Below are 20005 nucleotides of genomic sequence, written 5' to 3'. Positions count from 1 at the left end.
GTCAGAAGATACAACATTTGGCAAAACTCTGAGATAGGAAAGAGCTGGGCCTGTTTGAAATCCTCTGGTGCCTGGCTGTTGGCAAGCAGCAAGAAGAGTGGCCAGAATAAAGCGAAAGAAGGGGTAGAGGAGTTTGCATAGGAACTTCTAAGCCATGTTGAGGAGTTAGAAGACGTTTAACAAGGGAGTAGGTTGATCTGATTAGCTTTTTTAAAAAGATCATCCTGGCTTGGCTCTCTAGCCAGTCATTCATTCATTTATCAAATACTAAGTGTATTCTGTACAAGTTAGTGACCTACAGCCTGTGAGGGCTACAAAAATGATCCTGCCCTAAAAGGTCTTACAGTCCAGGGGCTAAATTTCTCATGTTCTCTTATTCATCTGTTATTTATCATTCCCTTTGAATGTGTGACCTGGTGATATGTGGATTCATTATACTTTGTATTTCCTATTTCTTTAAACCTATCAAATGCTCTTTCTAGATGAATAACTCCATTTGGAAGTTCCAAGGCAAGAGTGTCTCTTTTGAACTGTACAGTGCAAGTTATTTCTGCTTTGCTTTTGCCTGTGTTTAGAGGTGATATATTAAGAGATCAATTGGTTGTAGTAAACTCTGTGATGATAGATATGCTTGCTTTAATGTATATAACTAGAGATTTAATGTTCAAAAGAACTTTTGATGATCATCCTTCAGTTTACTGCTTGCCAAGTTTCAGATAATTCTAACAGCCTAGTAGTAGGTTCTGAGTAGCAGGCTATAAAAAAAAAAGATTGTAAATAACCCATTACTCATTTCCAGTTGTTGCAATTTGTATCTCTGTTGAGGCTGTTTTGGAAAGGATTATTTGAATTCAGCAATCATATGTCTGTGTGGAGCTAGCTGGATCTCCTTAACATCTGACTGGAGCGGTTTGTCCATATGGCATTCTGCCACAAGGCAAGAACCTCAGGTCTCTTTAGTCAAGGAGAGTTTCTTCCTTACCCTGGGCACCGTTTATGTTCTGGGCCAGATAATTCTTTGTTGTTGGGGGTTGTCCTGTGAACTGTGAATTGTAGTATGTTCAGGAGCATCTCTGCCTTTCACCCACTGGATGCCAATAGTACCTCCGCTCCCCAGCAAAAATTGCTAAATGTTCCCTGGGGCAAAACCCCCCCCTTAGTCCATCACCGCCCCACCCCCTCCGCCCCCACCTTGCTATAGTAGAGTGCATACAAACTTCTAAGGAAATCTTTAGACATTTTCTCTCTTCTTTACCTTTGCTCCTTCTCTGCAGTGATGGGATTCATGGGTGCTGTCAAGGGAAAGGGTTTAATTTCTTTCTTCCTATCAGCTCAGGACTAATCACTGCAAATTAATTACATGTGTACCCATTTAAAAACCAAGTACCCGTTTTCCAAAGACACAACTCCATTGAGGGAAGAAATCTTTAACATTAATTGGAAAGCATAGTGATAAAATTCCATGCCTGTCTATCTAGTCATATATCATCTGTCTATTCATATGTGTATATATAATTTGAAGACTTTTATTTAAAATAATAAAAAGTAATGATTGTTTCAAATGTGAGAACATGTGCCATAAAAAAAAATTTTCTCTTGAAAGGCAAGGAATAGGAATATTATGTTTTTTGTGGTTTAACATTATGTGGGTGAATCTTACTGGTGTAGGAATCATCATTTCAATGAATAAAATCCACAGAGGAAATAGTCTATAGAAAGAAATTTTATAGGCTGTAGCAATAACTGTATTTACTTCTCTTGTTTTCTACAGACTTTTCTTCACAGGAATTAGAGATTTTCATTTGTTCCTTTTCCTCCTCCTGGCTTCAAATGTTTGTTGCAGAGGCAGTGTTTAAAAAGTTGTGTTTACAGAGTTCCATCAGTATTTCTTCTGAGCCACTCTCTCTTCAGAAAATGGTAAGCACCACTCTTTTCTAGTTCTTTTAATTTCCAAGTGAGTTCATAAATTCAATTTAAAAATATTCTTAGTTATTTCTAATAATTGGACAGAGGATATTAATCATAAATCTTTCAAATCTATATAAGAGCAGGTATTTTTCCACCTGAAAAATAGATTAATTAGTGAATAGAAATTTTAATTGCTTGAGAGTAACTAAGGATTGATAACGGAAAAATAATACAAGAATCTTTGTTTCCTAGTCACTTGCCACAGTACATAAGATTGTTATTTTGGAAAGACCTAGATGCAAAAAAATTCTACATAGTATTTAGTGGTATTTAAAAAGCAATTTGCAAATGATGCCAATAGTTTTTCCTTTTTATCCTGTATATGCACACACACATAAGCTGCATTTGATCCAAGATCTTCCAGTTATATCTTGGCTATCTTTAGCTATTATTAATATCTGATGTCTCCAGAAGTTTCTTCAACAATGAGAAATATGCTTATTAATTGGTCAGATTGGACAAATATTGTTTTGCAACAATCCTTGTCTTTAACAACTTTTGCACTTTTTTTTTTTTTAATTTTTATTTATTTATTTTTCTCCCAAAGCCCCAGTAGATAGTTGTATGTCATAGCTGCACATCCTTCTAGTTGCTGTATGTGGGACGCAGCCTCAGCATGGCCGGAGAAGCAGTGCGTTGGTGCGCGCCCGGGATCCGAATCCGGGCCGCCAGTAGTGGAGCCCGCGCACTTAACCGCTAAGCCGCGGGGCCGGCCCTGCACTTCTTATTCCATTTATTCCAGACTTGTTTTCTGTTGAAGGAAGTCATTATCAAAATGGAAATGACAAAATATGTGTTGTACATAAACCATAAGTATTAAAAATATGCAAGTGAATTATAACAAGTTGGGCATAAGACTAATCAAAAGAACTTTCCTAAATGAGTGTTAAAATTGAATTCAAGGGGCCAACGCTGTGGCATAGTGGTTAAGTTTGGCACACTCCACTTCTGCAGCCTGGTTTCACAGGTTTAGATCCCAGGTACAGACCTACACCACTCTCTGCCATGCTGTGGCGGCAACCCAGATACAAAATAGAGGAAGGTTGGCACAGATGTTAGCTCATGGCTGGTCTTCCTCCAGCAAAAATAAAAAAAAAAATTGAATTCAAAAAAATAATTATTTTCAAGAAAGTATTTTTCTTCTTGTGTGTGTCATATTGACTTAATGACATGGAACTGCAGCTTTCTTAATATTTTAGCATGTTCAGAGGAGATGGGGTGGTAACCATAGGGATAAAACCAAGAAAACGTAACTAAATTTATTGGTGAAATGAATCAAGTAATTTCTCCTTACTGCTTTCTAGGTCTTTGTAGTTGAGAAAGCAATATAATATTATTTTGCAACAGGTATATTCCTATTTGCCAGCTTTGGGGAAAACTGGTGTGCATGGGACTGGAAAGATATCAAAGAAAATAGGACAGCGACCTTGCCTGGAATCTCAGAGGGCCTTACTAGTGCTGAATGGTGCTAAACAGAAACAAGTCGAAGGGCTGCCAGAGTTACCGTAAGTGATGCTTGTGTACCAATTATGCTTTGTTTTCAAGTGCAGCTTTTTCTCTGACACACTTCTTGAACTTTATGGTTATCTGTGATATTGTCTAAATTATACTGATTAGGATAAAACTCAGTTTTACACCTATAAATACACATGATCAACATTTTCGCTTTCCTTAGTTCAAGGTATATGCTTTCTTTATATTAAGATTAAGTGCTTTCCAAAAGAAATAAAACTATTTATCAAATTATTGTTCCACACAATTTTTGCCCTGTAATTTAAATTACTACTTGTATATAATAAAGATGGGATTTCGGAATGCGTGGTCATGTGAGATGCTCTGAATTGTTATAATAGCTTCCCCCAAATGCGAAAAAGTATGCTATACATTTTCCTCTAAAAGTATGCTGTGTAAAACTCAGAAAACCTGAAGTGTTTTTAGGAAGACAAGAAGAGAATGGGGAGCAGGGGCCTGCATTTTGATCTTATTAGCACTTTGCTTTATTCTCTCTGCCAAATATAGTTTACTTGGTCTCTTAATCTACCTGACATTCCATATTCATAAACTTTTCAGTGGGCAGTGGGGGTGCGAGATTAATAAAATGAAAATTAATGTGTTAATATTTGTTTCTATACAGTTGAAATAAATATAAAAATAGAAGGCAGTAACAATTTGAATGAATAAAGGGGTTTAAATTAAAAGAAGGCTATATTTAAAAACTACCATCTAATGTATGCTGCCATGCCATGGTGAAAAACAAGCTTTCCTTATTTCTTACTTTGTTTTCAGAGAGCTGAACCTTGCTAAATGTTCCTCATCATTAAAAAGATTGAAAAAGAAGTCAGAAGGAGAATTGTCATGTTCCAAGGAGAATTGCCCCTCTTTAGTTACAAAGATGAATTTTCATAAGACTAATTTAAAAGGTAAAACCAATTATCTAAATTAATTTATGCTAGGAACTTTTCATGGTTGTGGTCAGTGTTTGCAGGTTTTACGCACTGGCCCTGATGAATACTTGAACTTAAATACTGGACTAGGTCCAGGAAATACCTTCCTGGATAGCATATTATTTTTTGAACTGTCATTTATACAAAAAAAGTGATTGTTGCATACCCAGTATAAAAGAGTATTCCTCCCCTTCTTTTCTCCCCCTGCCTCTCCAGATATTAACCACAGTGTGTGGCTCACATTTAGCTCATTTCAGACTTGCCCACCTTACTTTTCTATTCTACCTCAACCTATGCTACTTAGGATCAGTGTCTTCTGATTTGAAAGTATAATTCAGTCTTCATCTCTTTCAATCCTAGACATTTTGTGAACAAAGAGTGAGGAGGAGGCTATGTTACATAGCTGTGTTAAGCATATGGACTCTTTTCTTCCAGGCATGGAGCCCAGACTATGAAATGTGTTTGGCTTTTGGTTCTAACTATACTGGAACCTAAGTACCTAAAGGATGGGGTAACAAGAATAGCATTGTAATAATTCACTCCAGGACCTCTTTTACTTAGGCACCTCTTAACTTGCAAATATAAGTTACCTTCCGTGAGTCCACACCTGGCCAAAGTAAATTGCTGAGTCTCTTGTTTATGAGCTATATCATGTTGTTAATACAAATATTATCATTATGACACCAATGGAAACAGTAACCGTGAAGCTCTTATAATCTTTCAACATGATATAAGTTCATAATTGCATATCACAAATTCAAAATAACTGCCCATTTGGCTGAAAATGTGAAAAACATTTTAAATGAGAACTCAGGTATTAATGTCACAAAACAATGTCCTTTTTCTTTGTTTATTGTGCCAGAAAGTAAAATGAATATGAATGACTTGAGGCTGAACAGCAGAAGGAACTGGGAAGGAGGAAGAGAATTGAGAAATAGTAGAGAAAAACTTCAAAAGCTTTTCAATGCATATAAATGTTTTGATGAAAGTTATAGAGATAATCTGTAAAACTGAACACTGTAAAATGTGCTACTTAGTATTTTATAGCTTAAGAAAGAGTTTGATCCAGTATTTCATTTGTTTTCTAAGCAATCACTTATGGTTTTTATTAATTCCACTACATCAAATTATCACTTATATTTTATTAATCTTGGTTATAACAGAGATGGATATAGACAGTTTTAGCCAGCACACACTAATTGCATCTCTCCTAGAAAAAAACTTTGCCATTCTATTTGTCACTCTCGTTCAGCTTTAAATGGTACTAGAGATTTTTTTCGTGTGCGTGTGTGTGTGTGTGTGTGTGTGTGTTTATGTTAAGATTCCCCCATTTCTCCTTCTCTATGCTGCTGTAGCCAAGCCAGACAGCCTATTGAGAAGCAGCAAACCATCTGCTAATGGATTTGAAGTTCTGAATTATACTTGAGTGTGTAGAGGCACTCGTGCTTAGCCAGAAACATTCATTTGAATTAAGCTATAAATGCTGTATAAAAAAGAGCCATACATTTAACGTAGGTTCATGAATAAATTTAAGAGAGGGCAATTGCACTCTAAACTTTTATTGCTGCAAAACCCAGTATTTTTGGTGTTCTCTGATCATTTGGGGGTTTTATAGCGGGGTTGAAGCTTTAAACCTTGAACTAGGGGGAGACAATACCTGTGTTAAACCTTTTGCAGTAGAATTTCATTGCTGAATTGCTGATAGAACAGAAGCTCTATGGATTCGTGGGGTTCCCTCCCCACCTCTTTTTTTTTATGTGAGAGATGTTTAAACCAGTCAAAAGGAAAACTCAATAAATAATTTTCTGGCGTGGGGCCAGATCTTCTAGTTCATGCCCTTTGATTATTTTCTTTAGTTGATATCTTGTGTTCTCTGGAATAATCTATTAATTTTTGATGGCAGGAGAAACAGCGCTCCATAGAGCTTGCATAAATAACCAAGTGGAGAAATTGATTTGTCTTCTCTCTTTGCCAGGAATAGACATCAATGTTAAAGGTAAGTTCTAAATCTTTGTGGTCTAATCCGATGTGTTAATATTTGTGGTATTAAATAGTTTTATGTCAACATTAAGAAAAATCAGTTAATTATATTTACCTAACATATCTTTAAAATATTGCCAATAGCAAAACCAAGAAATTCATCATATGTTGATTTATTAATAGTTCAGAAACATTTTTTGGTGTTCACATTTTTATCAGATCCCAACATCAATATTTTTTAAATGTTTTAGTTTATTTTAATTCGTTTTTCTTACAATTAGAAATATGATTGCACCCTTGGCATTTTCATCAAAACATTCTGTTTATGTATGAGGTACCTAAGAAAGTCACACTGGTAAGGGAAGCAGAATATCAATACCTCACTACCAAAAGTAGGACTTTTGCTGTTTTAAAACTTGCCTTGATTTCTAATTTAGACAATGCTGGCTGGACGCCTTTGCATGAAGCCTGTAACTATGGCAACACAGTGTGTGTCCAGGAAATTTTGCAGCGCTGTCCAGAGGTAGATCTGCTCACTCAAGTGGACGGGGTGACTCCTTTGCATGATGCACTGTCAAACGGACATGTAGAAATTGGCAAGCTGCTACTCCAGCATGGGGGTGAGTGCATTTATGCTAAACGGGTTTTGATAAATTATCCAGTTTTTTGATGAATCCCTCAGAGGTAGATAGCATTTTATATTTCAGATCTGTAAGGCAAGATGCCTGTATTTCATGTTAATGAAAAAATAAAGATAAAAGTCTCCTGGAATGTAAGCACCTTTTATTTAGTAGGGATAAAAGCCTTTTCATAGTATGTATGTATTTATTTATTGTATTATTAAGCCTATTTAGATTTGTGTATAAGAGTATGTTTGAATTAGGTGTGTTGGTTTTTAATATTAATCCTTTTACTTAAAGGGTGTAATGTCTTTGTGAACCAGCCATTTCTGAAAGCTTATTAATAAATGAATGTAAATGTTCAATTGTGATTACTTGGATTTTTCATTCTTGTTTCATTTCCTGTGTATAAATGTTAACTCAATCTTGTTTTAATGAGTCATTTCTTTACAGACTATAAAAAAAGATATCCTAGAATATCTTTTCTTCATTCACATTTTGCAGTCAATTAAGTTAAAGTAGGAGGATTTTCTTAAAGGTGGTAATTGTTGTGCAGGGGTTTTGTGATAGAGGTAATTTGAGCTTAATATTCATCTACTGCTTTTTCTGCTGATTTTTGATCTCTGCTTTCAGAAACCACCTCCCTTTGGTGACATTCTTATATCTGAACCGAATAAAAAAATTTTACATCAAAATGTTCAAAATTGATTTGTGTTTTAAGAGAAAAACAAAAGAAAACTGGTGACTAGCTTATAATGCAGACATAAGGATTTGTATAAATTTTTATTACTTCTATTTGTACTAATTTTAACTTGAAATTTAAAATAACTTTCTCCTATAATTAAAGCTATTTGATTCTGCATGAAAATAAAAACCATAATTTCTTTAGTTATCTTTTTACTATATGTATATCTAGGAAAGTCTGTATAGCATGGTAGCTTAAGACGTTTGGTTATTTATAGTCTTCTCCTGCCCCCTAAAGGCCTTGGTGTGTCTGTTTTACTGACATCATTTCATAATGAATATATTTTTCAGTTCTTCTAGTTTTTTTAGTGTTATATATTTACTAAACCATAATGAAGTGTTTCATTTTTCTACTCAACCATGTATCTAACATTCCAAGCCAATACTTGGCCTTGTTTCAAATGGTTTAAGTGATGTAAGAGTCATTATTATGTTAAGTCCAGTTCTTCAGAAGAGAATGGCATTATACTAACCAATGTGAATTTTTCTAGGGCTTTTGGTAAAGAATAATAAATGGATGAGTTCCTTGTCCTAAGAGAGGAAATCTACTTGTACTTGCATTTATCAAGGTCCTTTGGCAATCATACAGACTTTCCTCTGCCTTAGTCATATTCTGAGTTTGGACCTGTCAAATGGTTTGACACCATCATTGTAGTAACTACATTATCTCTTCATTGTGAGTCACTCAGTCTTGAGAGCAATAATTTAAAGAATTTATTTACGTCTCTAAAGACTTTGTTTAATTTGGTATCTTGTGTCCATAATTTTGTTGTATTTTTTTTTAACAGGAGTAACTTGCAACATTTTTTTTTGAAATATCAACATAATGAAAAGAATCCTAATTTTGATTTAGAATTATTTTTTCCATAAATTATACATTAATCATATATCATCAGTGGTTCATCTTTTATATTTAAATACATTTTATATCTAGGCCACTACACATCTGATCAGATTCATAAGAGTTTTAGCAGCTATAATCTATTCTCTCTCTCTGACAATATGATCTATGTTGTATGGTAGGATCTTCTGATTATGTCTGCTAGTACTAAAACCTTTATATCCTTTATAACATTTTTATGGCAAAGTACATAAATAATTGTAGGACTTGACTGACGGAGGTACAAAGTACTCCTGTACTTTGCTATGTGACCAAATACTGAGTCATTATTGTTTTGTCCCTCCTACATCATCCTTTACTACCTAGAGGATAAACTCTGTCTTCAGTACTTTCTAAGTAGGTGGTTAGATGGGTTTAGCTAGGATAGATGGATGAAATCTGAGTTTGACGCAAAACACTTAACATTTAATTTTTTGTGAATCAGTTACCTGTACTAAAAATTGAACATAAGCGAGGGTAAATGAAAAATGCATTCTGTGTCTGGGCAAAGTTTTGCAGTCCTTGCATTGCTACACTTGCCTATCAGCAACAGAAGGGGCAGTACTTTATCCTCTTGGTGACATAAGGAGATACGTTTCAGACTCTTCTACAAAATTTAAGATGAATACATTTTCTTAATTTCTTCCGGGAACAAAAAAATTCTTATTTCAAGATGACAGTTTATAAAGTTTTATAAAAGTTTTTTTTCATTTATAATCGTATACATTATTTATTGAACTAATGCATGTACTTTTAGGCAAACTTCATTAGGCAACTGACTAGAATTTTGTTTTTTTAATGTACCTCTATTAGGCAGTCAATATGTATAACCAGTTAATTATGTCAACATGAATTAGTACAAAATATGATTGTAAACAGAGACCTGGATGCTTTGGGGAAAAAGAGAGAGAAAACAGCTGTTAAGCTGCCAAAATAAAAACGTTTTGCTCTTAACGTTTTGCATTTTCTTTTTCACAGGCCCAGTGCTTTTACAGCAGAGGAACTCTAAAGGGGAATTGCCCTTGGATTATGTGGTATCATCTCAAATAAAGGAAGAACTATTTGCCATTACAAAAATAGAAGATACAGTGGAGAACTTTCATGCACAAGCAGAGAAACATTTTTACCACCAGCAACTTGAATTTGGCTCATTTTTACTTAGCAGGATGTTGCTAAATTTTTGTTCAATTTTCGATTTATCTTCAGAGTTTCTCTTAGCTTTCAAAGGGTTAACTCATCTAAATGAGCTGCTTATGGCTTGTAAGAATTATAAGGAAACCACCAGTGCTCATACTGACTGGTTATTGGATCTTTATGCTAGAAATATAAAGACATTGCAGAAGCTCCCAAATATCCTTAAGGAACTGCCTGAGAATTTAAAAGTCTGTCCTGGAGTACATACTGAGGCCTTATTGGTGACTCTGGAAATGATGTGTCGGTCAGTCACAGAGTTTTCATGATGATGCCAAAAAATATGAGTCAACTTTCTAAACCTGCCCAGCTTGCTTTGACATTTATTATGGACGTCGTAGCTTATTAACAAAAATTAATTTGATTTATTTATTGACAGAATATGCAGCCTTGCTAAATTTTAAAGACACTTAAAGAACTTCTGCAAAACTATAGTATAGACTTCTGTCTTTTTCCAGTGTATAGAATTTGACTCAAAAGTAAAAAATAGTTTTGTGTGGTGTACATTGCTTTCACTAATATTCAGTATTATTTTTGCTCTGAAAGTGATATTATTTATCTATTTATATTGTACATGTAAAAAGTTTTAATTTAAATATTTTTTCAAATCAAAATGTAATGTTCTCTATCCCAGATGTTCCAGGTCTTAGAATCATGGCAAGGATATTCATGCAAATGTGTGTCTACAAACATGTAGCTCCTTGTTTTTTCTCTGTAGGCTGTTGGACTAAAATACTCATTTTATTTTTGTTTAGTGTTTCTAAAATAAACATTTCTAAAATTTACAATAATAATATTCTTTTGGTTTTTAAATGTAGTGAATGTGCAAAATTTGACAGTTTGATCCCTTGATTTATTTTAGCAGTTCATGTACAAAGTGTATTTCTGCTCCATGTAACCACTATTCTGTAAGTGAAAACATTCTGCTGCATAATAAGTTTAATTAAATATTAAGATTATAAGTGGCAACTAAGTAATAGATTTGAGATTTTCTAAAATCTTAATGTACAGCGTGAATTTACAGAGTAGTAACCTTTCAATTTGCAGTTTTTTCCTAATATCAACTTATAGTAAAGCTATAAGAAAAGGTGTAGATAATAACCACTTTTGAAATTGGAGTTGCTTCACTAGTGGGAATAAGTTACATTGTGATACAGCTGGAAAAGAAACACTACAACTTCCATTTAGCTTTTAGATAACTAAAGTGATGATCTCACAGCAATTAATCTGCTAAAGAAGCACATTTTAGTTTTACCTTGAAAATAAATCTTTTAACAAGTATACAAACACAAAGTGTTTTATTGCTGGGTTTATAATCTAAACTGAAAACTGCTCCCTTAGATATCAGCTCTGAATAAAAATCTAGTTTTTTCCTATATTTTTAAATCAGTAATATTTTACACATTCTGTAATAAATATTAGTTGTTTCTAGTTAGCCTTCAGATGTGACATCATACAAATCTCTCAATATTAATCTGCAAAAATATCAGAGAAAACATGATGTTGCAGAGACTATCTAAGGAACATTGAAATACTCAGAGAGAGAGTCAAGTGCTTCCCCAGATGATGAATAAGAACATTTTCATTCCAAAGAGTAGGCACTTTACCTCAGTTATGAAGGCACCTGGAATAATGTTTGCTTGGTAAACTAATATAACTTTAAACACATAGACTTTGACATTAAACACATAGTTTCAAGTCCTTGTCTAATTTCTTATCAACTAAATTACAAGGCAAATTCCTTTTGAGCTTTGGTTTTCTTACCTGTCAAATGGAAGTAACATAAGGTATCTTTTTCATGATAGAATTAAGTTAGCATATCTCCTTTATGGCACTTAATAAATGTTGCTCCCTTTCTAGTTCTTACCTCCTCTTTTTAGTTATAATGAATCATTTAAGTAAAGTAGGATAGTAATTGCTTAAGGTGGTAATAATTCTAAGTTAATGAAATATCAACGTCATGAGTTGGGGTGTTAAACTGCTAAGAAAAAGTAGTTTTCTAAATTAAATGTTCATAAGAAATATTCATTTAGTTGCAATTAGTATTAATATTTCATAACTATTGTGTTTGCCAACTTCTACAAGCCATGATGACATGAAGTATTAAACACTCAAATGTCACTGAGGTCTTTGCCTTTAAGAAGGTTTCCTTGCAGTTTTATACTTCTTCAGAAGTGCAACTTGGCAAACATAGGTTACTATGTTCTGTGGCCTACTTAACAATACCAGTAAATGTATATGAATTTAAACCTGCAATGAGAAACTTATTTCCAATATTATTTCTTGTATTTTATTTTAGAAAACATAATAATTGCCTTAAATCTATCTTGGAATTAGAGGAAGTAGAAATTTTAATAAATAAAATAAAATTCATAGTCTTTCCGAGTCCTAGGTTTTTAGTTGTAGACATCTCCAAGTTGCAGCAGCTGAAGACAGGGCTGAGTAATGCTGTTCTTCATTATACTTTGCTAGATTTCATATCCTAGTTCAATGGAAAAGTGAAAAAAAAGCCTATGAAAGCCCTTATTACAATATAAATAAAACCTGGAAGGAGATTTCTGAGCTAACATTCAGCTTTTCTCGTGCGTAATCCCCACAAATATTTGGAGTATAGAAGATTTAGAATGTTTACTAGCAGCTCCTTAGGAAGGATCTGTATGAAGTTTGAGTTTTCTAGCTTGTTAGTTCTTCATTTCCCTATACAGAATAAAGTGGTCCAATATACATTTTCTGTCATTTCATTAATTCCAAGGTGACCAGAAAAACATTTATCCTCATATAAACCAAATGCAAAATGAATCAGCATTTTGAATTCATCATTTCTTGAACACCTACTATGTACCAGGTGATGTGCTTGACTTGACGGGGCTGACTACAATAAAAGAGGAAAAGCTTACAGCCTAGGAAGGTAAACTAGGCTTAAATATTGTTAGTTTATTGTCCTCTGTATAGGCTGTTGAAAAAAATTAATTTCAGTCTTTTGAGTTTCTAAAATGTACAGTAATGGTGTTCTGTTTTAGTTTTTAAATGTGAATATTACAAGAGTCTGATAGTTTAATCCTTTGATCAGTGTGATTTTAGCAATTTTATTTTGGAGTGAGTAGAATGTGGGATGTGCTTTTGCAGTCTTAGTGAACCAGTACTCATTCCTAGGTAAACACAAATGCATTAATGGTAGGATACTTTATGTTAAGTGCAAGGAAATGTTTGCCATTTTTGTTTATGCTGTTATAGAAAGTTAAATTAAATGAATACCTTCACATGAAAAAGTTCTCGGTGGAATGTGCAATCCATATGCCTTTATACCCCTTTCCAGTTAAGTGATGAACTCGATGAGAGCCTGTCACTGTTCCTCCTTAATCAGTAGGAAGGGGTCATCTTTGAGTGACATGAGGCACTCTTTCCCTCAGGCATTTATCACATAGCTTCCACGCCAATCGCACCTCCTGCTGACGTGGAGCTTGCAAAATTCAGAATGATAATTGTTTTATAACAAATGTGGATTGAGTTAGAAAGGTCAATGATGGCACTATTGGAATTAGGCAGTGCTTGGTGATGTCAAAACTAGAGACATGGAATAGTTAACTGTTTTAAATCCAATTATGTTATCAAAAAATTCACCTTGTTGGTTAAAGTGAATTGTGGTGGGAAGGATATCCTTTGGTGATTATTTGCTCTGATATAGAATTAGAGACTATTAGTCTATAAATTCATTAGTAAAGGTTGTGGTATTGTTTTATTTGGTTCCAAGCATACATCTTTCAAGGTACTACAAATCCTAAAAGAAGGCCTTTTCAGGGGAAACAAACATAAGATGTTTTAACATCACTGATTGTTAGATATTTTAAAAAGTTTTCCCTCTTAAGTAAATGCTAATCTTCAAGAACATCCAAAATATATTTAATTCATGCTTCCCAGTTTATAAAAGCACCAAGCAACAAAGACCATAAACATCTTTGTTTCTTGACACACATGAATTTATGTGAATTGTTAGAGGGGGGCGAAAGCATTCTATTAAATTATTTGAAAAAGAGGCTTGTTAATAACATTTACCAATCACAAATCCAAATGATTAGCTTTTTATCACAGAGGGATCTGCTATTTGGGAGTACTTTTGTGTTATAAGCAAAATTATGTTTTGTATATTTGATGTATAAGTAATTTCCCATATTTTGTATATTCGAATTCATTACTATAGGCCTTTTTTTTGTTAGTTTAGGTATATAGTTTTGGTTATAAATACACTTACACTATGTTTTTTAAAAAAAAACAAAAACCTTGAAATATAACCCTTAGCACTAGATACAAGTGATTGATTTTTTTAATAATGTTGTCTTTGTACTTTTGAATGTATATATATTTTTAAAGCGGAAATATAGTAAACTGTTTGGATTTTTAAACTGCTTGCTGAATTAAGATCCAGCAGTATTAAGTCAGCAAAGTAACAAGTGATCAGTTATTATAAAAGCAATATTTCTAATAAAATAAGTATATTATTTATATATCTGTAATTTGTAACATGTAATATTACCCTTGACATAGATCAAAAAAATAAATAAAAGCATCTATACGTAGCTGTTTCCAATTAGAACTGAAACATTTCCTCCAAATTTTTTTTTTTTAATCATGGCCCCCAAATCTTTTTAGAATGTTGAACCCAGATTTGGTAAATGTAATCCTCTTTCCTGTCAAAGTATCTAAATTGGATCAAGTGAACATTAATGCATAATGAGTGTTAAATGTTAGTAGAGAATGGCTAACTACTTAGGAACATATGATTTAGTTCTACCAAAGAAGGGAAGTTTTTAAAAAACTGTTCGGAGCACTTCCAGCAGGTAAATTGCACTGAACTGAAAATCTGGAACCCAGCTTTGAATTTACACCTATTATACTATCATTTATCTTAATAGTAGATAAACTAAAATTTCCAATGATCTCCATTCTTCTGTCCTCCAATGAAATAAATAGTCATGTTGAAAAAATCATTAATCTTACAGTGGTGACAGATAAAAAGAATTTAGTTTGTTGTCAGTACTTCTCAACTTAAAGGTTAGGTCAGCAATGGTTTATGTCATGACACTGATGAATTTTTTTAATGACCCGAATGGTTTGATTTATAATAGTTTTTTGTTTTTGTTTTAAGGAATATATATCTTGGGTATCTGACTTCATCTTAAAGATGCATTTTTCTACTTTGCATTGTTTCTCTCTTATAACACAGAAACAGAATTACAGAGCAATAACTAAAATTTGGTAAAATTAAAACATGCATTTTAAAGAGCTTTCCATGAAAACTTAAAAGCAGAATTTGTAAAGATGAAAACTGGGCGAAGTGATGAGGGGAAAATGGTTAGGAATCATTCTGGTTTAAAGGAGTCAAGAGGATAAAGATTTCTAGATGCTCTTTAATATATCAAAAAGTTAGTGAAGGTGTAAAATCAGACAAAAGGCACATAGATCTCCTAATCTCAGGAATAAACTGTGTGTTTGAAAATTTTGAATAATGTTCAGTAAACCAGGGGTCAAGGTAATTGTTTTATGGAAGGTTCTTTCAGTTGAAACGCTATCAAAAATGAAGAATAAAAATACCAGCTTTAATGGTATCATCAGGAATAGGCTATTTTGACAAGTAATGTTCAGTCCTTTCTTCAAGATTAGACAAATGTAGATTGCTCATTTCTTATTTTCCCATGATTTCAGTTCTTTAACTCTCCTTTTCAAAGTACTTTTAAATTCATAGTCATGTTATTGGAGGAGATGGACTTAAGGAGAGGTTGAAAGCCATTTATAAACAGTGGTCGAACTGATACCCTCAATGCCATTTTTCTTGACTAATTTTAGTTCTTTTTTAAAAGTAGAAACTATTTCAATGTAATTAAAAATTGTTTTCATGGGCCGGCCCCGTGGCTTAGCGGTTAAGTGCGTGCTCTCTGCTGCCGGCGGCCCAGGTTCGGATCCCGGGTGCGCACGGAGGCACCACTCCTCCAGCCATGCTGAGGCCGCATCCCACATACAGCAACTAGAAGGATGTGCAGCTATGACAGACAACTATGTACTGGGGCTTTGGGGGAAAAATAAATAAATAAAATCTTTAAAAAAAAAAAAAAAATTGTTTTCTTGGGGCCGGCCCAGCGGGGCAAGCAGCTAAGTGCGTGTGCTCTGCTGCAGCGGCCTGGGGTTCCCCAGTTCGGATCCCGGGTGCACACTACTTGGCAAGCCATGCTGTGGCGGCGTCCCATATAAAGTGGAGGAAGATGGGCATGGATGTTAGCCCAGGGCCAGTCTTCCTCAGCAAAAAGAGGAGGATTGGCAGATGTTAGCTGAGGGCCGATCTTCCTCATAAAAAGAAAAATTGTTTTCTCTAAGTAAACTTACACAGGAGAAAAGATTGTAAGCAAATACATTGTTCATAGTGGTTATATTTGTGATAGAATTTCGTATATTTCTTTTTCATTTCTCCAAGTTTCTTTCTGACTTATATTTGTTTATAATACCAGTAACCAATTTATTTTTAAAAGTAGTGCTCCTGATATAAGTAAGAATCAGTCCTGAAATTTTTCTAAAGTTGTCTTATTTAAACTGGCATCTACTAGATTTTTAAAATATAAAGTATATTTTGGGGGCTGGCCTGGCAGCGTAGTGGTTAAGTTCATGTGCTCTGCTTCAGCGGCCCAGGGTTCGTGGGTTCAGATCCTGGGTGCAGACCTACACACGGCTCATCAAGCCATGCTGTGGCAGCATTCTACATACAAAATAGAGGGAGATTGATACAGATGTTAGCTCAGGAACAATCTTCCTCAAGCAGAAAGAAGAAGGTTGGCAACATGTTAGCTCAGGGCCAATCTTCCCCATATACACAGACACACAAACAAAAAAAAATGAAGTACATTTTTAAAATGCTACTTTTCTTGGGGGCCGGCCCAGTGGCATAGTGGTTAAGTTCATGCACGTCACTTCGGCAGCCCGGGGTTTGTGGGTTCAGATCCCAGGTGCGGACCTAGGCACTGCTCATCAAGCCATGCTGTGGTGGCATCCCATATACAAAAAGAGAGAAAGGCACAGATGTTAGCTCAGGGCCAATCTTCCTCACCAAAAAAAAAAAAAAGTAAGATATAATTAAAAATAGTATCATCTAATGCAGATGTCAAATAATACACTTGCACTATATGCCCCTCCTTTGAGAGTGAATCTGGCTTACCATTTAATTGATATGCTTCTTCTGTCTTCATTTTAAGCCCCTTCAAAGTAGTGCCTCACCATGTTGGGTGGGGTCACTACTCTTTAGCAGGAATTTTAAATTGCTGAAGATCAAATTTCTTCATGTAGATACCAGGTGCAGTCATGATAACATATCTTCATGATAACATATCTTCACTATCAGCCTTTTCTGATTATGGAAGTATTCATGGAAATAAGAATTACTTTTCCTCTGATTTTTTTTTTTTCAGAGTCAACACCAAAAAGCAGGGAGAAACTGTAAGATTAAATGATGACTGACTACATTTATCAAAGGCTGTACCTTAAATGCCTTTGAAGAGAGTTCACGACTATATTATTGAGAATTTTTTCTTCTAACATCACAGATTTGGAGAAACATTTCCTTTTGATATAGGTTTTATTATATACAACATTAATGCAGATACAAGCAGCCAGCCATCTAGCGAGAGAATTCTGAGTGACAGTGTCCTGCTACCGTTGTCCAGAGCTTATTATTTTGCACTTCTTCTATGAAGGCCAGGAAAATGGCTTCTTGTAAGGTACTGTTTTAACTAATATACTTCAAAATACAATATTTTAACAATTGTTTTATATAAATACATTGGCTGTCTACATCATAACTACAGTACACTGCAGAGTGTCACATCAATGTGTTTTTTAGGGGAGATTTCTCACCTGCTTGTCAGGGTTGTTGTCACAGTTATGGGAGGAGATCAAGTACATGTGCATTCTTTGTATTAGCATCATAGCCACAAGAATGGATGGTGTGTACCTGGTACCGCACCCTGTAAGAGTTAGTGTGCCTGACTCTTGGCTAAATAAGTGACTGCCGGATGTGTCGTGATACCCCCAAAAAGTTTTTCTCGCATATCTGAGAAAGCATTTTTTTCATCCAACAGGGAAATTTAAAAATATTCAGCAACTTCAAACAAATATAATGGAACACCACATTGATCTATTTTAAAACTAGTTACTCAAACATTCATGGTATTTAACTTTACCAGGTGGGTTCCCATGTGCTTCAAAGACCCTCCTGTGGTTTGCTAGGTCTCTGTGTTAATGGCATCTGAAGTTTATAAGAGTTCCAGGACCAAAGGTAAGGGGTAGGTATACCATTCTACAAGGTAGGGTCAGAACTTGGGTTAGCTACTTTCCCTGTTGTACAACAAAGACAGCAAAATCATAAACATTATCCCTCTCTGTGTAATAGAAAATAGACACTTAATCTTAAATTTTTTTGAAGAGTTTATTAGTTCTTGACACCAATAAATTGTTTTCCATGGTTTGAGTATTACAAGTTACATGCAGATTTTGACTTGTAACTGTCATAATCACTACTGTATAAAGGAAGAATGTTTTGTGGGAATGATGTAGAGTTTACTTATAAGGTTTCCAGTTTTCTGAATGGCTTTAGTAAAAGAAGATCTCTGAACATGGGACAAACATTGGCATTTCCTTCCCCTCACCTGTCTTCTATGGTCCAGCTGTCCGAGTTATTACGCTGGACTATTGTCTCAGGTGTGTCTCCAGTAATCAAGAGACAATTAAGAGTAGTTGCAGCCAGGTGTACACGTTTCTCTATGCAGCTAGCATTTCGCCTAAACTTGCTACCATTGGACTCTAGCAAAATAAAATGCCTCAAGTTGACTCGTGCCATTTTGAAGCTTGTCTGACCAGAAAGTGACACTGAGTCTGTTACCATCTTGCCGCACTGGTAGCAGCAACAGCCCTGCTCAGCCAGGTCTCAGCATCTCAGATGTATTCCTCCTGAGAAAATCAGAGGTGGTTTGCAGGTTCACTCATTGACTCGCAGGTTGGTCACTCCTTGTCTCTTTTGAAGGAACACTGCAGAACTCTATAGCAGGGGAGAATTATGTTGCAATTTTATATTTGCTACAAACTGAAAATGCTTCGGCTAGCTTCTTCCTAACTATTCCTGTTTCCTTAATACAGTAACACTTACTTGACTAGAGCGGAACAGTGCATTTGCTTACCTTTTTTTTAAATGGAGTCATAATTTTTCAGTGACATTTGGAGACACAACCATCATCTAAATTAAAAACCTGTCTACAAAAATACTGCTTGTGCGTGTGATAGAACAGTTTTTTGTTGTTAGTTTAGAATGTACAGGAAGGAAGAGCCCAATAAACTGAAACTCATTTGAGACCAATTACATATTCGATTGTTTCACTTTTTTTGGTTCTTAACCCAGATCTCCTTGGAAAAGCACAGATATAATCATGAAATTCCAGCAAACTTTTCACAGTGTTGTTAGTTTCTACAGCATGTGACCACTTTGGATTTTTAATGGTTTTTATTTGCATAGTATTCTTTCTTAAATAATGCAAGATTTTCCTCATTATTTCTTAAATCTGAGATTCAGCTGGACTAAGTCTTATGACACGACTGCCACTGTACAAATGTAGAAACTGAGCCTTGAGAGGTAACAGTTTCACCAAAAAAAAGGATGTTTTATGTTGGTGACATAATTGGTGTTACACCAGTCATCCTGGGAAAGAATTATAATTGAAAGGAATGATACTATTCTAAATATTCATTACATTATTTTTTATGTGGTTTTAATTCATACTTGACTGAGTAATTAGAAAAGGCTGATTCTAGATACTCTCATCAAACAAATGAATAAGCATATGTACACACACACATCACTGACATTTAAATAAGCATTAATTTAATAATATCTGAGGCTTTTGCAAGAAATGGTGGTGCTCTTGACTTGTATTTCTGGAGTATCAACTGCCTTATATATTTTTTTGGTTTGTTTTTAATATTGAGTATAAAACTCAAAAATAAATATTTAGGTACATTTAACAAGTGTATAAACTGAAATTAAAGCCTCGAATAAGACTTGTTAATACAAAACTAGACTACTTGCAGCATTAGAGACATTTGGTTATTGAGATCAAAATGGAAAAAAAGTTCCTATGGTCCCTGAATGA

The 20005-nt window shown here is 34.5% G+C and overlaps 1 protein-coding gene across 1 annotated transcript in view; it reads left to right on the top strand.

Moving 5' to 3' along the window:
- SLF1 (SMC5/6 complex localization factor 1) overlaps window positions 1-10615 on the top strand; it is a 57529-nt gene extending 46914 nt beyond the window's left edge. The window contains exons 15-20 of the mRNA XM_087430039.1: window positions 1772-1917; window positions 3316-3473; window positions 4255-4388; window positions 6316-6408; window positions 6830-7012; window positions 9615-10615. Coding sequence (XP_087286165.1) covers window positions 1772-1917; window positions 3316-3473; window positions 4255-4388; window positions 6316-6408; window positions 6830-7012; window positions 9615-10096 — 1196 coding nt within the window. The 3' untranslated portion in view covers window positions 10097-10615. The remainder of the gene's footprint in view (window positions 1-1771; window positions 1918-3315; window positions 3474-4254; window positions 4389-6315; window positions 6409-6829; window positions 7013-9614) is intronic.
- The last annotated feature ends 9390 nt before the right edge of the window (window positions 10616-20005 follow it).

Source organism: Ceratotherium simum, chromosome 4, assembly GCF_057802395.1.
Source record: "Ceratotherium simum simum isolate JZ-2026a chromosome 4, ASM5780239v1, whole genome shotgun sequence".
Lineage (NCBI taxonomy): Eukaryota > Metazoa > Chordata > Mammalia > Perissodactyla > Rhinocerotidae > Ceratotherium > Ceratotherium simum.
The sequence above is the reverse complement of the archived record's forward strand: the minus strand, read 5'-3'. Positions and strand labels throughout refer to the sequence as shown.